Source organism: Patella vulgata, chromosome 7, assembly GCF_932274485.2.
Source record: "Patella vulgata chromosome 7, xgPatVulg1.2, whole genome shotgun sequence".
Taxonomy (NCBI): Eukaryota; Metazoa; Mollusca; class Gastropoda; family Patellidae; genus Patella; species Patella vulgata.
In genome coordinates this window covers 20,728,766-20,752,683 of record NC_065885.2, presented here as the reverse complement: position 1 = coordinate 20,752,683, position 23,918 = coordinate 20,728,766, and the positions used below count along the sequence as shown (strand labels likewise).

The window sequence follows — 23,918 nt, the reverse complement described above, 5'->3', positions numbered from 1 at the left end:
TAATTCTTTAGTCGTAGACGAATATTTCTCAAGGAGAGTTCAATATTAGAAGAAATTTTCCAACTATTTTTTACCAAGTCCGTGTCATTAATTTACATCATGTAAAATTTATTCGGTCCAACTTTTGTTTTAGCGCCGAATAGAAACGATGTCAAATTAAATTAGTATTTTTGTTGAAGTTTGGTTTGTATTAGTTATCAATAGAACACATTACAGTCTGTCCATTTTAAAATCGGTCTAATCAGATATCCCGATAAGATGATACACGAAAAATAAAGGTCGAAAATGACATTTGTCATTTTGTTTTGGAATGAACTAGCCTAATCTAATGTCTGAATCTATCGATACTCATGACACTGGCCTACACTACGAACGAAACAAAATTCAAAGTGAATGAAGAGAAATCCACAAGACGCAAGGTCTGTCTGATTGTCACTTTTAAGTTTAGTACTGGGTGTTTCAATAATGTTATGGCAATTACTATACTAAATTATCAAGGATTTTTTTTTTATATCCGCCTGAAATGGAATTCTGTAGGCCATAGCAATACATAGTTGTCTGTGCAAACTTTCCCTCATAACATAGTAGGACGTTAAACCCATATCATTTCTAATCGAAAAACTTGGCAAATTGTGTTGTTAAATGTTAGATGGTTAGAAAATTAAAACAGTATTGTTTGTACCATCATTTTGTGATTAGTCTAGATGTTTTGAATAAGTTTGGTTATTATACAGGAATGATCAAGAACAAGAATGCCACCCAAACTACAACTGGATAAAGAAGCATGGAAATGGGCTGACACAACAGAACCAGATCAAGTAACTAATGAACATATAAAAACAGCATACAGATTAAACCTAAAACCATGTAGTCAAGGCGCTTGCAAGTATGTGGTTAATTTCAAAATATTTAAATTTAGTCTTACATATAAATATGTCTGTACAGACTACAGAGAGAGAGAGAGAGAAATAGGGTTTAACGTCCACTCGACACAAACTAGTCATTTCGGGACTAACACATGGTTCAATTTTATTTACACAATTCGCTTGCGCATATAGACCACGGAAATCCTACTGACTACATGTACTCTAGAAAGATTAATTATGTTTGGAAATGCTGGAAATTTGTTGTTTTTTTAGTTTTCAAATCTTAATTTTACTTACATATCTTCAATAACACTTTGTGATCACGATATTTTGCACCACTGCTGCAGTACATACGTAAGATCCAAAAGATATGTATGTTTACGTTAATGAGTTGAAGAAACCTAAAAAATCTGATAATTACTCAAGAGTTTATTAGAGATGCTGGAGCTAAATCTGCCTATTGCAATTTTTTATTTTGGCTTTAGATGTTATATAAATTATTATTTATTCACATGATAAACCTATAACCAAATCCATAGACCATTTGATGGCAGATATTTAAATGGATTGAAATATGATATACCACATCTTGTCAAAACTTCAAACAGTGATAACTTAGCTCAGAATAAAGTAATTTGAATGAAATTTTGAATTATCTATTATAACAATTATCTAATTATATGTAATTATCTAAATCTTACATACTGCATCTTTAAGGAGATTAGAAATTTCTTCTTTTAAATTACATAACCGTCTATTTTACATCAGGAGAAATTGTCGTGGAAATCCGTTGTGCTTAAATGGTATAGGGGAGAAACAGTGGTTAGGAGAACTTAATGTACGAAAATTCACAGACTTTGACCCAGAACTTGAGAAAAGAGAAAAGGTGAGAATATCTTTTAATGGACACTTTAGAACATTGTAATTGGTAGAAGGCTTAAACTGGATTATCTTTACTTAATTTACATTAATCATAGGAATGAACATTTGATTGCATATCGGTGATAAACCTATGATCTGCATTTTCAACTCTTTAAGTGTCCTTGTACTGTTCATCTGTTTTTTCAAAATGTTCTTAATTTTTATGCCTTCTTAGTAAGAATATAAAAAATATTCAGAGTGTTTCACTAGTTGCAACAAGTAAACACTCGGGACTCTTGCAGTATTTTTTTTTTCTGATAGCAGCTCATGAAAAGCTCTTTGTGTTAAGATTTTAGAAGACCCTGTTATCGTTGAAAAATGTATTTGAATTGAATGAATATTTTTCTATTTTCTAGGATTCATATGTTGGATTAAAGAATCTTGGTAATACATGTTATGTTAATACGTTTTTACAACTATGGTATCACAATCATTGTGTTAGACAGGCTATATTTAGATGGAGAGATGCTGATTTACCGGATATTATAAGTAAGTTGTACCTACTCTAGACATTGGAATGAATATTAAGCAGCCATTGTTGAAGTCAGGTAACAAACACCAGCCTTGAAACAGTACAATAATTAACTGTGATTAACAAAATGGTGTTATTATCTAGTAAATAGTGTCTTACTTTTATGTTAAAACTACAAGAAACCATTCTTTTAAGCCAATTATTAGATACAGTGATGAATCAAATTAATTCGACTACACATTTATTATGTCATATCCCTTCAGATAACATTCATTCTAGCCTTACAATATTTGAGATGAGGAAGGGACAAGGGCTCAGTGAGTAAGACGCTGGCACGCTAACCAGGAGGTCTGTGTTCACTCCAGGTGTTGGCATTGTTTCCCTTTGTCAGTGGTGCAGGAACACGGAAAAATGTATAGTTGTTCGGATGGTACGGAAACCTGAGGTTGCTGTGCACTTAAAAGAACCCTTTACAGTTGGAATTTGATATCAGAGGAGACCGTAGTGCCACTGTCTGGGCAAAATTGTCCGAATTGCACACTGTATGGCATATGCCGGTCTTCATTAGCCCAGTCAGTGCAGAAAAGTAGGATGTTAAACCTCATTTCATTTCATATTTGAGATAAATGTATATAATTACAGGTGACAGTTGGACACCATCTACAATATGTGGCCAATTACAACTTATATTTTCTCTACTGAAATATACACAGAAAAGGTAAAACTTGTCATAATTTTAATATTACCTGTCATACAGATAGAATTATTATAATTTTATGTTTGATTAATTACTTCCTTGCTTGTTGACTTTTTAATGTAATTTTTATCACAGCATTAGTATGACGAACCACCAAGTGGCTGGATATATTGTACTCAATATCAAAATTTAGAAAACATAGGGTGTGTGTTTTTGATTAAAATTGTTGACATTTGGTAAGAATACTATGATCAAAGAACCCTTGGAGAAAGAACATCAATATCAAAGAAAATTTAGTGCGTCTCAGGGGGTATTTTATACGATTTCGGATATCAGTTCATTTTACCCTTTTCCAATCTTCTATTGTATGTAATGACAACTGATGAACAACTAAGATTATAAGGCCTAGTTGCTGCTGTATTTGAAATGTGTGATATTTGATTTCAGGTATATAGATCCAAGTAGTTTTATAAATCACCTTGGTTTAGATACAGCCCTACAACAGGTAACTATATATAATATTGCATCCGTACATCCATTTTGTTTTACAGGTACCCCTAATAAGTGGTGCCCACTGTCCCTGATATCTGGAATGTCCCAGAATTGAATTTTGGCCTGACAGATCCATTGGGTATTTTGAAGTCCGGTCCACACTTGTCATTCAGAGGTTGCGGCATTAGGATGTCTGTACATTGTATCCTCCACTTCTTATAAGCTCACTGACCGAGTAAACTGGACTGTCTAATTAAATTTTAAATTGGATGGAGCTTTTAGTGTTTTATGCTCATGTTTTCTACAATTCAAGATATTAAATTTAAGTAATTTCAAAGCTATCAGAACTATTTTTTTCATCAGAAGATTTTTCTTGTTTTTATTTTGTTTTAACAGGATGCCCAAGAATTTTCGAAACTTTTCCTGAATTTATTAGAGGAAGCCATGTCAAAGTCCTCTCAGTTAAATATAATACAGGATCAGTTCCGTGGACATTATAATTATGTTATCACGTAAGTTCTTTATTGTGATCAGTCACATATTGCTTTAGCATATCCAATTAGAATTAATCAACTGTAATACATCACTTTTTGGGAATTATATAATACGGGGGACCGAATGGGTTTCCTGCCACTGTTAAAGAGTAAGACATCTACCCGCAAGTGATTTATCAAAATAACATTGTCCCGAAATGACATAGTTTATGTTGAGTGAACGTTAAACCACATTTTTCACTCTCTATAATGGGGGACGAAAATGAAGTGAGCCATTTGATTATCTAGTAAACTTGTGTGATGAACTGAACATAAACTTAGGTTTGGTTTGTCATTATATGTCTGCCTTGATTGAACTATTTAAACATTGTTTATAAAAAAAAAAATATTTAAACATACGAAGGAGTCTTATTTTGGTCAAATAATTTAAAAACATTGTGATATTTTTAGAGAATTAATTTGTTTAATTTTTTTTTGTGTTTTTCAGGTGTACTAAATGTAAAGGTGAATCTAAGACTGGTTCTACATTTTATGAATTAGATTTAAACATACAAGGTCATAGAACTTTACATCAAGCTATAGATAACTTCCTACAGGTATGGTACCATCATTTTTATATGCTGCTCACATTTTAATGTGGTTAAAGACATAGTCAAGGGTATCACAAAACCATCTTTTATAGCATTTAAATGTTTCAGAAGTGTAAAAACTTACTTCCTCAGAGAACACAACTACACAAATGAAGTTTTAAGCACAAGAAAAGTAACTATTGATTTGTTATTAGCCACTACTCCTACTGGTGTCACTGTATCCAGTTTATTATATATATTTCATAATTAGCACTTGGATCCCATCAAATTTTATGTTATTCAAATGGTTTTGGATTCCTCTCTTTCTATTTTTATTAGGATTCACAATTTAATGTGGTCGTATATTGTCGTCATTGCTGTCAGTCTGTCGTTCAAGTTTCTTCTTAGTATATTAGGGACTACATTAATCTGCATAACTTTTTCAAATTGTTATAGGTTGTATATTGTCTTCATTTCTGTCAATATGTCGTTCACAATTTTTGTTAGCTCAATAGAGACTACTAATAACCCTCAACTTATTCTTTGATTCCTATTGAATTTCAACATTTTTCAATATTCATGCCAGAGTTATCTCCCTTTGTTGAAAAATCTTGTCAGCAATTCATAATCTGCAATATTAAAGATACATTATGGGAGATTACATAAAGAGCTGGCAGTTCTTACTATAATAGTTAAAAACTAGATAATGTAAAGGGAATTTGCTGAAAATTTCAGTCAAATTGATCAACTCTGAATTTTGGGTCTAGCCTCGATCATCATTACTAAAGTCGGTACGATAAAACATAGTCTTGATTATCCATTTCATGATTAAATCAAGAATGAAAGTGGAGCAGCAAATGGTATCCTAATCCAGTAAACATCGCAGGCTGGAGGTGATATTGAGAGATGATTATGGTCTGGATATGTTAAATAATGTCTAATTAATAATTAAGATAACATTTCAGGCCTAAAGAAAGACCTGCAATAGGCAGATTTAGCTCTTGCATAATGTATGTTTAAGCCTACCTTTCTGAAATGTATATTTAAAAGATGTCTGTTGATTTTCAGTGATTTTTGATAATAACTTCCTATTTATTTTCGTGCGATATCTCTTTCTCTTTAATGTTACAAGGTCTTTTAGGAAATTATTTGTCGTCCATGTACTTAAAGATACATTATGGGAGATTTTTATAGAGAGTTGGCCATTCTTGCTATAACAGTTCAAAAGTAGATGATGAAAGAAGAATATATTGAAAAATTCAATCAAATTACTTTATTCTGAACATAGTTATCATCGTTGTAATATTTGCCCAGAAATGGTAGCGAATTGTGTCTTCACCTTCGCTGATCGTTTGATTGACAGGCGTTAACTCCACCTACATATCTCGATTATCAAGTAAAGTTTTCAATGGCATACCGAAATGCTTTACAGTGGCCTCGCTAAGTACACTCTATCATTTAGCCTCGATCTAACTGACGTATTTTCATCAGGTTACCCCTTATTTGATTTAATCAATTAGTGAAATCCTATTTAAATCCGAGCTGTAGCCGAGCCATCCGTGGGTCTACAGAGTTGATTTTGGTCTTGTTGTTTAAATAAAGATCTAATTTATAATTTCTATAACATCTGAAGCCTAAATTAAGACTTGCAATAATCAGATTTAGCTCTTGCATAATGCATGTTTAATTATAGTTTATAGTAAAAAAAAGTTTTAGAATATAGATGAGAATAATTATATTTCATAGGAAGAAGTTTTAGAAGGAGAGAACCAGTATATGTGTAAATACTGTTTACAGAAACAGGATGCTACCCGTGCTATAAAACTAGATACAATACCACCAGTATTAAATCTACAATTATTACGATTTGTCTTCGATAAAAAAACAGGACATAAGAAAAAACTCAACAGTTTTATACAGTTTCCAGAATGTCTTGATATGAGTAAATACCTTGGACAGCCAGGTTTGTTGTTATATTTTATTTCAGTTATATACTGTAAGTAGTGATATTGCTATTCATACTGCCTAGAGATGACTGTACTTATTCTTACTTGCATTTTGTCTCAGTCTTGAAATATCCCTACGCAAAGAAAAGCATCCTTTTCAAAATACTTGAAACAAATAAATCTTGAAGTGAATGTTGCAAAATGTTATAGTAACAGCATGATAATGCTGTCACCCATTCTTCAATTTTATGCGCCCACATTTCCATCCGTTCACATTTTGTTTGTGAACACTTTACAGGTCACAATTTTTTTCCAATTTTGACGAAACTTGAAATAGGTTTATATCCCAAAGATCCCGGTTCCTTTCGATATTGTCATGTATCGAACCGTAACTTCATGGATTATGACCCCTGATTGTCCGAAAAATCACATTTTTAGCTTGTGGACACTCTAAGCTAAGAGGTCACTTTTTTTGGTCCGTTTTTGATGAAACTTAAAATTTATGTTTGTATCCCAAAGATCTCGGTTCATTTTGATATTTCCATGTATCAAAATGTAACTTCCGGGATTATGGCCCCCAATTGTACAAAAGTTCTTGTTTTTAGCTTGTAGATCCTCAAATGATGGTTGAGTTTGAATTTCGTGAAAATCGGACCGAAACTGACCAACATAGCCGTTCCCTGTACGTGAAATTTGAGACATTATGTTTACATCCCAAATATCTCATTATAGCCCCTGATTGTACGAAAAATCACATTTTTAATATGAGGACACAATCTTTATTTGATTTTAAAAACCATTCAAATACATCACCTTTAAACCACAATTTCAATATTGCCACATATTGGACCGTAACTTCCTGCATTATGGCCCTGATTGTACAAAAAATCATGTTTTTAATATGAGGACCCTCGAGTGGTCACAATCTTTATTTGATTTTAAAAACTGTTCAATTATATTGCTGTTACACCATAGATATGGTTGAGTCAACCGTAATTATTGGTCGAGTTCGAATTTTGTGCAATTCAGATCCAGACTGTCTGACAAAAGGCACTGTTTTGGCCACTAATCTTGAATTATGAAGTTGACTAGAATTTGAAATTTATTTAAAATGTTATCATGTATTTTCAGAGAATACATCATTGTATTATCTAAAGGCTGTATTGATCCATAGTGGTCCAAGTGCTTATAGTGGACATTACACAGCTCATATTCTATCAGAAGATGGTTCAGCATGGTACAGATTTAACGATGAAAAAACTGATAAAATGATGGGTAAAAAATTACAACTAGGTGCTGAGGAAGATATTCAAGGTTAGTAAGAAATCATTGTAGGTTTTCTTTCTTTACAGAGAGCAGTTTTAAGAACTCTATGCTGAATGAAAATGATTCAAAGAGTTGTGATTTGAGTAGTCATCAATATAGTTGATGGTCTTTTTGATTGTCTGTTGTTAATTCTTTTACTTGTTGATTAATTCCTGATTTTATTTTGACAGAATTACCTGGTAAAGAACAGAAGGTACCTAAAGTAACAAAAGGATGTCATACATCTAAAAATGCCTATATGTTAGTCTACAGTAGACAACAACAAAATAAAACAGGTCACTTTTTTTTTAACAATATGCTTTGCATATTTATCATAAATTTGAGACGTGTCTGGAAAGTCTAGGTGTCTTAGAGCATTGTGAAAGCTGTTACCTTAACTAATCAAATTTTTCTGTGGGGAAGTGAATAGTGGAGTTCTCTTTTTAAAGTTAAATGAAGTAATATACAACGATTGTTCAATGGTGTTGAAATTCACCACTTGGCCGGGCATTAAACGAAGCGCTCTCCATTATTATCAACATGTAATTGTTCTGGTATAAACTGTGGACCTGTTGTCTTTTCTGTTTTCTATTTAGTGTTAGTCACTGTCATTTACGCAGTTATTCATATTAATTCTCTTTGCACTTTTATGTTTATGATCCATATCTGTGACATAAGTTTGCAATATAAAAATATAAAACTGTAGCCATATTTTCTAGAAGAAATTATGCAAATTGGTTAAAGTAGGTTATATGAAACCGAGATAATTTGACTCCATGCTAAATCAAGTTGCACACTCTAATTTTACCTCATAGCCTTTGAAGTTATGAGGTGATTGTGTACACACAGATGTCAACTTTTTAAGAGTAGTTTAGATTCCTAATTTATCTTTTGATATATATTTGTTAGGAACACAACTATATGATAGGATGTTGGAACTATGTAACAATATCAATATTCATAAAAAGAAAAAAAAATAATCGTATAATGTTTCGCTCTTTAATGTTGTTTCCCGTTGTTTCATGAGCTAAGAATAGCTCGATCTAGATATCTTAAAAAAACAATCATCATATTTTATATTTGAACTAAATATGAAATAAATAATATAATACACTCTATTTTATTTGTAGAAGAAGTGATAGAAAATATAAATGAGTTTAATTTATTACCACCGGTTGTTAAAGATTACGTAGCTAAGGATAATGAAAACTTTAATAAATGGATTGCAGAGATTCTCTCATCTAGGGTATGTATAAATACAGAACCGTAGACAGGTTTTATCTAATGGTTAAACATGTTGTCATTTTCCTAAAATCTGTGGAACAAAGAGCTTGATTAAGATAATGATTATTTTAAAAACATTTTCATTGAAAAATGAGTGTCTTAATAGTTCCTTTTGACATGTTAATACTTCTGGGAAGGTTTATAAGAAAACATTTGTTTAGGTGGATATATGTTTATTTTGATAGCAACAGAATATAGAGAATGGTAAAGCTGAACAAACAGAAGTACAATCTATTTATAGAACATTATCTACTGATTTAAACAATATAGGTAATACTGCTTTCAATCAGAAGTTACCACTTGACAATTACATTTAATAACATTTTGTATTGTTTAGATCTGAACTTTTAGAGTTCATGGATTGTAACAAAAATATTATAAAATCGATCATTTTGAATATGTCATTATTTTCTATAGATTTAAACACTTCAATTAACGACAGTTGCCTTTATTAATTAATTTTTTTTTAATTTATACATTTAAATGTGCTAATTTCTATGCAAAAATGATACTCTTCTTGTTACAGATACTGGAAAAGAGCCTTGATTTTTAAGATAGTTTGCTTTGAAAATATTTTTTGCAGATGAAATGGAATGGATAAGTGTTGATTGGTTGATAAAATGGTTAAATTTACCAAGTAAAGCTCCTGCTATAGATAATACATCTTTATTATGTCCACATAAACAGTAAGTTTCTATTTAAATACATGTTAAACTATGACCTTCTTGCACCTTCTCCATCTCCACCTGTTTTCACTGATTGTTTGATCTTTCCAATTATCTAAACCTTTTACTGGGGAGGACTATCATCCTATATTTAATATTTCAGGTTTATATATATATATATATATATAGCCCAGTTATCTATTTTTTATTTATCTTTTTTGTAAGGTTAGACCCAGAATCAGTTCATAAAATGAAATGTGTCAGTAGTATAGGGGTAAGTATTTTTTTTATTTACATGGATATTGGGTCATTATACCTCTTATGATTTTACAATGTTTTTGACATATTCTTGGATCAAATGCCTAATGTACTACACAAACATTGAGGATCATGTTGACTATTTTGAATTGTCTTCATACGCAAATATTCCTGAAGAATAAAAAATATCTGTGTACCATATTCCCTGATTTAATCTATTAGTCCAGTTTCTAAATAATAATCTCTGAATGTTTCTTATTAAAAGAATATAAAATTTATTTATTTTGAATTCTATTGCCTTAATGTGACTTAAGACTATGAATTCTGTATGTTTATCTGACTTTATTTTAGGCCAATAGTTTATATACGCTGTATGGTGGTGGACCGCGATTAAAAAGGTAATATATATATTGTTTTTAACCCACAAGTAGCATTAAAGATTTTTATTGTAACTAGATTATATCAGGAATACATCATCTAAAAGATTTAAATTCAGGATTTAATTTATGTTCAATGTGTATATAGAAACTCAGTATGTTTTTAGCCCCTCCCAAACATGTAGGCACTCTTCTAAGTTAGTTTCTCAGACCAATCAACATTACTTTAAAATAGAAATCCAAGACATATTTCAATATATAAAACTGGTTATACGCCTACATGGAAATGTATATTGTCACCCTGCATTGCATTGTGTCCTTCCGTCTGTCAGTCGTCCACAATTTCTTGTGAACACTCTACAGACTACACTGTTTTGAAAGTTTTATAATGTATGTTGTTTACATTAGTGAGAGGAAGAATCCTATTGAAATTCAACAATTTCAATTAATTTCTTCTTGAGTTATGGCCGTGGTTTCACTTTGTTGCACATTGTGAACACTATGGTGACAAAAGGATAAATATGAGACAACCCATGGTCGATTTATTCTAGTCACAAGTAAAAAATACCACACTTTATTGAGCTTGATAAACTTATCTAATATGTAGATATGTGCGTAGTGACAACTTTCCACTCTACATTCGTTTTTCTGTTGTAGCAGTGAGTAAGAAAATGTTGCAATGATCAGGTCTCTCAATAAAAAAAATTATAGTCAAGCACTTTAAAAGAGTTCCATAACCATGATGAACTGTATTTGGTAGTCATCTCTAAACAACTGAACCTTTTTCATATGGTAAATTTCTTCACATTTTGGTGTTTGATTTGCATTCTTAAACAAAAACATTTTTAAACTTAAGAGTTCTACAATAATAAGAGGTAATTCATATCATGGGTTCAGAAACCAGTTCTTATGAACAGAACTTCATTCAAAGGATATGTAGTGTAAATTAATTGTGTTATTTTACAGAGATAAAGGTTTATGTAGACAGTGTGTACAACAGAGATGTCATGTGATACGACTTAAAATAAAAATGGCTTCCGATGATCAAAAAATTACAACTGGTTTGAAGAATATAAACAATAGGTAGGTGAATTTAATTTAATTTTCTGTTGATATCACAAAAACTTGTAATTTTTGTACAACATATTAATTTGAAAAAAATGGTGAGTTACTTTATTTTGAAAACATGTATATTATTTATTCCATGAAGACTGCCTTGCTGATCCTTGTCCTTAATGGTTAAAGTTTGGTATGTTAGTCTGAAAATAGACTTGTTATAAACATATATTATACTACCCCTGGAACTTTTGAACTTTTAAAAGAGCAGCAGCGCCTTGAAAGTCTTTAAGTGATTAGTAAAATATTGTTTATGATTTTACATGATTTGAATGTGTATAGGGATGATTGAATTAGACTGAATTCAATAATTGTGTGCTTTATCATATTTATATAAATTGGCAATAGCCATAAATGGGGAAGCCTCATTTCCCAGGCCAGACATTTGCTGTTTTATCTGATCTCCATCATCAAAGTCTTGGTAATATCCCAATTGTCACTTATTTTTATATTAGTCTTTCATGGTATTGGGTTGGTAAATCATCTTTAAGAAGTTGGAAGAAATTAGCTTTAGATAGATTAGAGAATGGTAGTAATAGAACATCACAATCTAGTCCCTCTCCTGATGAACAGCCTGAAGAAATAAATGGTATGTAATCTGTTATCTCCTCTCAAGAAAATGTATGCATGGCTTATATTATGTTTTGAAGTTCTACAAGTAGCGGGATATCTAGGTTATAAAAGATTTCGAAGAGAACAATAGAGATAAAATTAATTATTCTGAGTAGAATTCATATCTGTAGCAGGGAAAGAATTCATGTAAAAAGATATTTTTGATTGGAATCCAAATAGTTGACATAAACCTCATTTACATTACAAATTTTAAGGGACACGGTTAATTTTTTGGTAGTTTAAATGGGTCAAACATAATCGTACTGTACTGATTTGGCTCACCAAAGTGAGGTGGTCTCGGCACAGTGCCAGGTATGGCACGGTTAAATTTTCGTAGTGTAGACGCTATCCAGTCTAAGAACGATACTCAGTATGGATTACTGCACATGCGCCAAATGAACCCTGACCTTTTTTCTTGTGAACTTTGACAATTCTGTCATCAGTTCTGTCAAAATGGCTGCCCAAAACTAAATCAACCACAATAATTGGCTTCATCCCCGTAATTTGCATAGGGACTGAAATTAACTTTTCTGTGAAGTGTTTCACATTTTGCGTGCCTGGTACGGTCCCGAGACTGGTTATTATAGGGTAATTTCTTGAAATTTATCGCAGCATGGTACCTTAGCGACCAAGTTTAAACAGGGTTATAATGCCCAATGTAAACATATTTATTTATTTTATAATTTAAAATGTTTTAATGTTTCTATTTCAGGAAGTACAGAGGCAGAAGATCAAGCTGAATCTAGTTTTATATTTAATACAGATTTACTCTGTGATTTACATGGTATGTATCCTTTACTTTCACTTTATAAAATATCTCCTCAGTGACCATCACATTTGACAAATCTTTGAAAAGAAATGAAATGAAATGGGGTTTAACGTCCTACTGTTCTGCTCCTAAACTGGGCTAATGAAGACGAGCATACGCCATACAGTGTGCTATGAGGGAAATTTTGCCCGGGCAGCGGTGCTACGGCCTACTCTTATGTCAAATTCCAACTGCCAAGGGATCTTTTACGTTCACGCCAATGTGTACATGGTACCTCGGTTTTTTGTCCCATCCAAACGACTAGACAGCTGTCCTTGTCAGGCCCTCCGTCCTGCATCACTGACAAAGGGAAACCACGCCGGAAAATCTGGATGCACTTTCTCGGCCAACGCAGGGATCGAACACCCGACCTCCAGGCTACCGAGCCAGTGTCTTACCCACTTAGCCACGTGATCCCCCCATGTGAAAAGAACATAATATTGTCAATTTCTCTGTTTGAAATTGAGATTAATTAAATTGGTCCACAAGGGTTGACCCATCATCATGCTATACTATTTGAAAGTGCATGGCATATGACCCTCTTTATTAGTGTGATTGATGTAGAAAAAGAAGACTATAAACAAGCCTGGACACAAGCAGCCGGACATGGACTTTGTTCCATAACAATTTTACGCCATGTCAGGCACAAACTCTATTGGGCCTGTCAATTTGTCCGTAACAAAATTTTGAAGAAATGTAAATCATTATTATTATGCCTCTAATGTAAACATCCGGAAAATTGATGTCTTGATCATCCCAGTCAGTGATTCCTTGTTACTATTATTATTAGGATAGTGCAACAAAATTTTGTCAGCTTATTCGATACTTAAAAACATTTCACACAAGAGCGAGACTTCCGGTTTCTAGCAGACTGTAAATCAACCCAGCATTTGTATTACAGCCCAACTTTATAACAACTTTACCAAAAATAACATCTTTTGTCAAAAAACATGTAGGATACATGTAGGGATCCCATTTAGATCTTCATCTACCGATAATTTGATAGCCATGCATTGCAACTGATAATTCTATAAAAGGTGAGACTAGGGTTTAGGGTCAAAGTCATCTCGCTAAATGACATTTTTCTAATTCTAATAATTCTGAAAACAGCAACATTGTACAAATGGGTATGATAAGATTTCGCAAGTATAAACCTGATATATGGTTATCTTTTGAAGAACAAGGGGGTCCTGTCATTTCATTTAAAATGTGAAGTTTGTGTCAAATTTAAATACTCGTACTGTGGAAAATAAATACATGCGTGACTTCTTGGTGGCATGGATAAACAGTTGTTGTAACTTCCATGACAGCATGATTTAAACACTGTGTAATTTATTTATGGTATTTATAAAATTTGATCTTTATATTTTGTAGATAATCTGACTCCTGATGAAACTTGTCGTCGATTAGTCCCAGAAGATGTTTGGAAGATTTTATATTCTTACTTTCCGTATTCTCAACAATTCCATATTAATGATGCCATCTGCCAACAATGTGAGGTATGGTGTATTATTTACCACTGTAACAAGAATTGGTATTGCATGCTTGTGTGCAATGCTGCGCAAGTCCAAATTTGAGGAGTGCAAATATTAATTATTATTGAAAAATATAATTTTAACTGCAGATTCCAAGCTTATAATTCATTTTAAGCTAAGCTCCTGTATGGAATGACCAAAATATTGTTTTCTTAATTAAAATTTTCATTCAAGAAGACCACTTATTCAGGTGACATTTTTCAGTGAAGTTGACGATATAATTGCGGTAATATTGTTGCTTTGTCCATTTTTGTATTTACTTTAGTAGAAGCTATTTCATTAACATTCTAAGGTTTGTTCAATGATTTCACTCTAAATCTAGTAAAAGTTATTGAATGTAACTTTATGTCATAATAAAGAAAAATTTTGAAAAAAAAACAGGCTACAATGAATGCTCCGTTTTTTCGAGGCCAAGTACTGTAGGCCAATGTTTGTGTAAAATTAGATTTTATCTCAGTCATATTTTATCAATGTCCTATTTTATTAATGTCCTATTTTATCAATGTCCTATTTCATCAATATCCTATTTTATTAATGTCCTATTTTATCAATGTCCTATTTCATCAATATCCTATTTTATTAATGTCCTATTTTATCAATGTCCTATTTTATCAATGTCCTATTTTATTAATATCCCATCTTGTTTTCACAAGGTCCTATTTTCTCAAGGTCCTAAGGTCCTATTTTATCTCTCTCCTATTTTCAGGCTTTAAATGTAGAGAAATGTGAATTAAAGTTACAGAAGAAGAGATGCGTAGATCAACAGAAATCTGATTTATTAGATCTATATTTAGATCGTAAACGCCCTGTGTTAGATGATTTATCTAATCTAGAGCTGTATGTCGTCAGTCAGACGTTCGTAGATGAATGGAGAAAATACATCAAGTTGGTTCTCCTTTTTTTTACAATTCTTTTTTTATATGCCTATATCTTAATTAGCCCATGAATATTGACCTGTATTTGGAGTGATTATCAGAGTTACTATCCTGGACTTATTATTGATATTATTCAACTCTTTCCAAATACAGACCCCTACTCCCAAAACTGTAATACAAAATAAAAAAATGAAGAATCCTATTGTAACACAGTTGATAAATCTGTCGGTGGATGTATGTTACCTTGTCTGACAAGCAAGCATTTTAATCAGATGTAATCCTCTTTTGCTTACTCTGAATGATTTTTGATTTGGATGAAAAATATTAGATTTAATGAAGTGTTGTTTAGTTTTTTAATACAGATTGGTATCTTTCAATATTAAAAGATAATCCAAAGATATAATTTGCTCTTTCTTTGTGTTAGAATTTTCAATGGTATAATACAAAATTAACTACGTTAATTTTCTGTAAATATATCGACCATTATTTTGTATTTACAGAGATAGTGGTAGAAGTCCTGCTGTAACTAATGTGAATAATAAACTGTTACTATGTCAACATAATCTGCTGATTTTATCACCTGAACAACTAGATGATCATTCGGAAATGTAAGTTTCTTTACAATGATTTTATTATTATTAAGATCAAGTTGGGTCGCTAGGTTGTCTAACATGTTTACTTTAAATCATGAGTTCTGTCCTAAGATATGTTAGTTTCAAAATTACCTGTCTTGTAATAAATGCATGTTCAACTGCCAATAAAAGTTGTATTTCTGTTGTAGTGTTTTATTATGGCCTAGTGAATGGGAGAAGTTATGTAAATATACAAGCTGTGATGTAGATATAAATATTGTTAGATATACAGAAGAAACTGGTGAAATACAAACATTGACTATTCCAGGTAAGTTGTTATATTATACATTCATTGATCAGTCACACTAGTAAAAAACTAATTTTGCATAAATATAAGAGTATTTTATTGTTTTTGGTTGAAATGTAAGGATGTTTTTGGTTGAAATGAAAGATTGTTATTACCGAAAATATAAGGATATTTTACTTAATGAGAAGGATATGGATATTTTTACATACAATATAAAGATATTTTTACTCAAAATACAGGGAAATTCTACCTACTATATATAAAAAAAGGATATTTTTGCCTTCAGTATTAATATATTTTTACTTACAATATAAGGATATTTTACCTACATTATTAAGATATTTTTTACGGGATATATAAGGATATTTTACTTAAACATACACTGTGAAAGAGCTAAATCTGCCTATTGCAGGTATTTCTTTATCTAGATTATTAATTAGACATTAATTGACTTATCCAGACCATAATCAACTCTAGATGCCATCGCTAGCCTGCGATAGGAAAGTTAAAATTTCATATTTTTAAGTTATATTTTAAAATTTATTAAATGAAATGAAATGAAATGGAGTTTAACGTCCTACTGTTCTGCTCCTAACCTGGGCTAATGAAGACGGGCATACCCCATACAGTGTGTTATGAGGGAAATTTTGCCCGGACAGCGGCACTACGGCCTACTCTTATACCGAATTCCAACTGCCAAGGGATCTTTTACGTGCACGCCAATGTGTACACGGGACCTTGATTTTTCGTCCCATCCGAACGACTAGACAACTTTCCTTGTCAGCCCCTCCGTCCTGCATCACTGACAAGGGAGAACCACACCGGAAAATCTGGATGAACTTTCTCGGCCAATGCAGGGATCGAACACCCGAAAATTTATTAAAATAAAGCCTTAAAAAAGATGGTATCTATAAACAGTCCTACCTTGTTAAAGAATAATCCTATTAATCCTATAATTCACTATTGCCAGTTGAGAAATTGGCAAAAATATCATTTTCAACTTCAAATTCAAATGTTTGAAGATAGCTATTCCATGGAGGAATAGGAAAACAAGGGAGGTAATTGTGTTATTATTTCCTTTGTCAATGATTTTTAAGTGTGGGAAATAATGCCTATGATCGTATAATAGTGAGTTGATAACCTATTGAGCAAAAGACATAAAATAATTATGTTTTGATTTTCTTAGAATATATGAAATTCTCGCTTTAAGTGGATTGTAGTACATTTTGTGATGTGTGATTAAACATAAAAATGGATAATTGAGACTTTATTTTTTATATTATCGATGATTGAGGCTAGCCTAAAATTCAAAAGCTAGTATCTCGTTTTAGAGGAGCAATTTGACTAAAATTTTCAGCATATTCTATTTATGTTATCTATTTTTTAACTATTATAGCGAGAACTGTCACCTCCCATAATGCCCCTTTCATGAGAAATATATGGATATTTTTACATACAACAGATATTATTATTACATACAATATACAGATATTTTTACCTACATTATAAAGATATTTTTATATTTTTTATATGTTTTTATCAATACTGCAAGGCTATTTTTATTTTTTCTATTTTTAGTGGTGTGTAAAGAATGTCAATCAATGAGATTATTAGAAGAAGAGAAGAAGAGATATATATTTGTAAATAGTGTAATATATGTATATAAAAACCATAAAAACACAACATTACCAGTTAATAATGGAACCAATAATACTCATATACAGGTGAGTAAATAACATCATTTTGAGGGAGTAAGATATTGGCTCACTAACCTGTGTTCGATCCCAAGGAAGTTCATTGGGATTTCCGGCGTGGTTCCCCCTTATCAGTGGTACAGGACATCTTTCGGATGGTATGAAAAACCAAGGTCCCCTGTACACATTGGCATGCATGTAAAAGATCCCTTAGCAGCTGGAGTTTGATATCGAAATAGGTTGTAGTGCCACTGTCCAGGCAAAATTTCCTTCATAGCACAATGTATGGTATATGCCAGTCTTCAATACCCCAGTCGGTGCAGAACAGTAGGACTTTAAACCACATTTCATTTCATTTAGGCATCATTTTAATATTTGTCCAAATCTGCAAATCTCTCTTTCTTCTGATGACGTGATGGAGCTATCTCAGTAAGTATGGTGCCAGTTCAAAAACGAGGAGGTTCTGAGTTCAGTCCCATGTTTTGCCAGAGAAAGTTCCTCAGAATTTACTAGCCTACTTTCAATTGGGGCAGGACCTGGCATTTAAAAAGCATTTACTGTAGTTCTGACAAAGTTTTCCTTATGCCAGAGTGCATGGCCCAGTTTGTACAGAAATGTAGGATTTAGAGTCTAAATTTTAGACTCATTTCATTTTCATTTCATTGTCTTGTGCTAGGTTCCCACTATCACAATTCGTGCTACGATTGAAATCGTGGTTTTAATCGTGGTGATCCTATCAGGTCTTATCATATATTGAGGTCAGTCGTAGCAATCGTGTCAATTGTATTGAAACGTATCCGAATGTATCTACACATACCAGATCGTGGACTCAATAGGAACAATCCTATTGTAATGCATCGCATGACAGTGGGAACGTAGCATTAAGTTCCATTGTCCACTATTTCTTCTTCTAGAAGTTTCTCGTCCTGTTTGCTTGATAAATGAGATAAATGATAGCTTTTCTGAAATTAGAAGAAAATGATGTGTCCCATCTCAGAATCTCTATTCTTATTCACTCCCCATTGAGACAAAATTTACCTGTATACAATATGATTAAATCTGATTTCGGTTAATTTTGATTTTGTTTTTGATATACAATGTTAGCATTGAAACGTTCAAATGAGGAAAGATAATCAAAATTGCAATTTAATTTTGATTAGGTTTACTTATTTGAAACTTGATTTTATTTTAGACAAATGAAGTTGAAGAACCACCTGATAAGATACAGAAGATAGATTTCGATTTTGATTTTTCTCGAAGAAAGAGTCAAAGACGTAGAAAACTACGAGGGGAGAAAGAAGTGATTGTATCATCTGACATGACGCTTAAAGATCTTAAAGTCAAGGTAAAGTATGGTTAATAAACATGAGTGTATGTGAGATGTTTGTTAGGATTTCCGATGCTCTTTTTATATGAATAGACAATGAATTAGATATAAATGGGAATATAACCAAAATGTTTTCAATTCATTTTCAAGATGTATTGAAGATATTAAGTGCTGGATGACCAGTCATCTCTTGAAACTCAATGAAAACAAGACTGAATTTATAATAATATGTCCAAAATCATCACGTGCAAAATTAGAACAGTTTCAACTAACTGTATGTGACTCAACAATCAATCCCAAGACAAGCGCGCGAAACCTTGGTGTTGTATTTGACTCACAATTTAATTTAGAAACACATGTGCAGAACTGCTTACTTTCAAATACGAAATATCCGCCAAATTAGGAAATACATCGATAAGGACTCAACGAAACGTCTGATTCAGGCATTTGTCATCTCTAGATGCCGCCAGACATGTGTGTTATTGCCTGGCAATCTATCTTTTCAAGAATGCAAATAATTATCAAGTGTATATCTAAGTTTTACCATGTACAATCACTCTGGTGTCTGACAGATTTTGTCTTTTTTATTTGTTTTTTTTATTGATTTATTAATACATGCCTGGCACACAAGTTAAAAATAACAGGAATTACTACTTTAATAAACTAACACTGTGTCTAAATGTTAAAATGTCATTATTAAAACAAGTGAATTTTTATTTTTCCACAGATAATGAATTTGTTTTCCGTCCCGCCATTTGATCAGAATTTATGGATAGATGGAAGATTACTCCAAGATAATGCGTCGACATTACAAGAATTAAAGCTTTATCCAGCTTGTAGTATATTATTAAAGGTAAGAGAAAGGAGGTCAGATATAGTTGTTTGGATGGTTTTACCTGGATAAATCATGTGATCGCAATGCGGAATCAGATTTTGGGATATCATAGTTAAACTGAATGTTTATATCAAAGTAATAAACTACTGACCTTATAGGATAGTTTTTGCTAATGAATACAGATGATAAATAGTTTCTATTCGTTTCAAATTTGTCAGCATGTTTTTGCTAATGAATACAGATGATATATAGTTTCTATTCATTTCAAATTTGTCAGCATGTTTGTATCAGTTATTGTCTTTCCGTTGCCAAATATTTCTTTGTGTTTTATTGTGGTAAATGATTGTTTGTTAGACATATTAATTTAAAGTGATCTTTTGTGAAGCACTTAAGAGTTCGACTTTTGTGGAATGTAAGCGCTACATGAATCTTTATAATAATAATGATAATAATCTTGATGCTGTCTTAATGGTGTATTTTAGGTTGATGAACCGAATGAGGAGTCAACAGTTATAGAAGATTTAATGTCAGGTTTGTTCTGTAATTAGTTTAAAACTAATAGATATTAATAGATATTGTAAGTTTAAAACGGGATCGATACCACTCATTTATCAGTTAATAGATATTGTAAGTTTAAAACAGGATTGATACAACTGATTTATCAGTTAATAGATATTGTAAGTTTAAAACAGGATTGATACCACTGATTTATCAGTTAATAGATATTGGATATACAGATGTAATGAAAACAATTAACATACAGTATGGCCGCATTCTAGTCTACATGCCTTATATTCTGGAAATGGTTGGTCTATCCTCTGAACTTAATTGCCGGAACATCGGCACAGCTTTCATTAATCTTTTATTGATAAATGTAAAGATGACGTTTATATGTATAAATTAAACTGACCAAGTCTATTTTTGTCCGGATATATATAGACAAGACTTTCATTCATGGGTTCAATCTCCTTTAGACAATCGGATGATGATTCACAGAAGACTGAGAATATTTCTCCTCTGTACATGTATATTACATGCCATACTTGACATCATTGAGCATAATATTTATCAGTAACCATGAGACAGAAGATATTTACTCTTTCTAGAACACCTGATGCCACTTTTCATTTTGCTGTGCTATTGTATTTGATGCTCTAATAATGCATCTTTATTATTCATGATATTTTATTTTGTGTTTTCAGCTCCACCACGACAAGAACAAGGATTTAAAGGAACAAATTTACTAAGCAGTTGTTGATCAGGACTTAATAATGTTTAGAGGAAAATGTGATATACATGTGCTGAAGTTGTTAGTTATTACAAACTTTTCATATATTATTATTAATATTGCCTCACAATAGTTTTCGTTGTTATAAGGCAGGGCTCAATTAAGGCAATATATTAGTGTCTAGTCTGTGGTTCCCCAATTGTTAGCATTATTGTTGAAGCCTTGTAGATAGAAATATAATATAGTAAATCTTGTTTAAAACTCTTAGCATATATTGGTGATTAACACTAGCTGTTAAAGCTGTGAGCTAAAATATAATTCACATACACTTTTATTATATGCCCACATTTTCATGTGGATGTATATTGTCGTTGCCCCTGTTCGTCTGGACATCTGTCCATCCACATTTTGTTTGTTGACACTCTACATGTCACAATTATTATCCAATTTTGACGAAACTTGAAATATAGGCTTATATCCCAAAGATCTCGATTCCTTTCGATATTGGCACATATGGCCCCTGATTGTATGGAAATTCACATTTTTAACTTTAGAGGTCACATTTGTATCCAATTTTGATGAAACTTAAAATATATGTTTATAACCCAAAGGTCTTGGTTCCTTTCGATAATTGCGCATATCAGACTGTAACTTGGTCGAACCATAACTTCCTGGTGTATGTTTTTAGCCTGTTCTCTGTCCATCTCTTGAAAAATGTGGGCGTATCTTGCATGGCAACCACTTGTTATTGTTTGAGTGTTGAAATGCTTGAAATTACTCGGATCAAACTAGACCATGGTACACTATAAAATGGATGTTGCCTATGGGGGCCTAGGTTGTATTGGAAACTATGTTCTTGGTTTTACAAGACCGATAATGATTCCCTGCCCACATAGTTTGTTTCTTAAATATTTGTGCTTCTGAATGTGAATTTTATTCATGCGTTGTTCCTGTGTCAATTCTGTCAGCATTTGTGTAGTCCATCAAAGTCCCAACATCATTAATTTTATAGCGAATCTCTGATAAGTAATATAAGGGTCTTGTTATACTCTGAGGACCCCTAAATCAATGTTGTGAAATGAAATGATATGGGGTTTAGCGTAAATATGTGTTGTAATGAAGATTGTATATATATGAAAGATTTATTATGCATGATAGAAATTTGTATCATTCAATGACAGAGACTTTAAATACAGAGTTTATTTTTATTTTTTTATTTTTAAAGCATAATTAATTAAAATACCTGAAGTTTAAACTTTAATGTATAGGATACAGGCAGATTTCATTTCTTTATTACATGTACTTTTTAATATTGGTTTTAGTTTTTCAATATTGAAGGGTAGTTTCAATTTGTTTATGAATTAGAAGAATTTAGTGATAATTGATACCAGTATGGAAATTTATTTAATTCTTTAATAAAACAATTTCATCTGGGTTTACTTTAAGTTTAAATTGTTTGTGGAGTAAAATATTTCATTGTAACCAGTTTGACAGGGTTCAAATGCCCCGGTGATATGAGTACTAAAATCAGACAAAAAAATAAATGATTAAATCAGGATTTTTACCTCTAACCTTAGGACAAAGTAATTACAGGGAAACATATCAAGGGCTTAGAACCAAAAGTGAATATCTCCAATTTTTCTGATTTTGTTTACTTTTTTTTACTTTTGTGTTATGTCCTACAGCCATTCAAAATGCATAAAATGCACTGTCTGTTTTTGATTAAAGTCTACCATCATAAAAAGGTTTTGGAAAGAAGTGGATATCTGGCACATGGTCACTTTTAGCACTAAAATACTGATGCCAGAGCTGGTTATGTGACACATATTCACTTCTGGCTGGACTGTTTTGCACTATTAAGAGTGACATCCCTTTAGCAAAATGGAGGACATGCCTAACATAATATCATGTTGTTTCAGTTGATTTTGTGTATAAAGAGCTTTGTTACACAGATAAAACCATTTAAATTTAATTGGATATCAGCCAAGAATATTCAATACTTTTCTTGCCAGAATTGAATAGCCATTTAATTTGAATATTTTACACTTTTATTGACGAAAATAGCCCAATTTTGTTATAATATTAAAGTATAAGCCCAAAACAAATAAAGGGACAAAATTCTAAATAGATATATCCCTATCCTAATTTACAACAAGCTTTCAAATGTTTGAAGGCCATATCTCAAAATCATGTTCTTGGAGATATTCTCTTCTGGTATATTTAAAATAAATATCTTGCTAATCAGAACTAAACGTAATATGTCAAAAAACAAGCTGGAATAATTTTAAGAGTAAAAGCCCTGCTCCACACCACATTTCAGAATGTACTCTAGTAAAATGTACCCAATCAGTAAGTCAAATTTTAGAATCCAGTAGCAATTACTTAAAATTTTAGAATCAAGTAGCAATTAATAAAAATCTACTGCACATCTTTGTCTTTCATTTCAAGAATTTTGTGACATACAACTCAATTTAAAGTGATGTGGTTTTTGACAAATATATGCCTGTAAAATGATGTAATAAGTTGCAAACTGTAAATCTGATGCTAGTAAAATTTCGTCAAAATAACATAAAATAAAAGGACAAGGAATATGGATTGTTTTTATTTTATTCTAAGATATACTTGCATGCAGCTATATTAAATTTTATCTGAGATGAGAAAGG

General features: G+C 31.8%; 1 protein-coding gene across 3 annotated transcripts; it reads left to right on the top strand.

The window, feature by feature from the left end:
* The first annotated feature begins 110 nt into the window (after window positions 1–110).
* Window positions 111–23,846, top strand: LOC126827466 (ubiquitin carboxyl-terminal hydrolase 48). 3 transcript variants are annotated; one of them, XM_050556817.1, is made up of 28 exons: window positions 111–183; window positions 735–886; window positions 1,635–1,752; window positions 2,144–2,276; window positions 2,902–2,977; window positions 3,404–3,461; window positions 3,845–3,960; window positions 4,430–4,538; window positions 6,258–6,474; window positions 7,589–7,771; window positions 7,954–8,058; window positions 8,893–9,008; window positions 9,232–9,316; window positions 9,630–9,732; window positions 9,937–9,985; window positions 10,321–10,367; window positions 11,313–11,429; window positions 11,918–12,051; window positions 12,787–12,858; window positions 14,257–14,381; window positions 15,124–15,302; window positions 15,793–15,900; window positions 16,074–16,192; window positions 17,750–17,895; window positions 19,058–19,210; window positions 19,920–20,045; window positions 20,510–20,558; window positions 21,230–23,846. In XM_050556817.1, exons 2-28 carry the CDS (start codon window positions 753–755, stop codon window positions 21,283–21,285), a joined length of 3,033 nt encoding a protein of 1,010 aa, XP_050412774.1. In that variant the 5' UTR covers window positions 111–183; window positions 735–752; the 3' UTR covers window positions 21,286–23,846. The 3 variants fall into 3 exon arrangements, with proteins under 3 accessions (XP_050412774.1, XP_050412775.1, XP_050412777.1); XM_050556818.1 differs by lacking the exon at window positions 111–183 and adding an exon at window positions 300–419; XM_050556820.2 differs by lacking the exons at window positions 111–183; window positions 735–886; window positions 1,635–1,752; ... (11 more) ...; window positions 9,937–9,985; window positions 10,321–10,367 and adding an exon at window positions 11,002–11,138.
* Window positions 23,847–23,918: the final 72 nt, after the last annotated feature.

Bases quoted from the DNA above. Each gene is read 5' to 3' on its own strand.
- LOC126827466 (XM_050556817.1), top strand. From the start codon at position 753: ATGCCACCCAAACTACAACTGGATAAAGAAGCATGGAAATGGGCTGAC. The intron at 11,430-11,917 runs GTAGGTGAATTT...TTTTTATATTAG, and splicing joins TTGAAGAATATAAACAATAG to TCTTTCATGGTATTGGGTTG. The intron at 19,211-19,919 runs GTAAAGTATGGT...ATTTTTCCACAG, and splicing joins TTAAAGATCTTAAAGTCAAG to ATAATGAATTTGTTTTCCGT.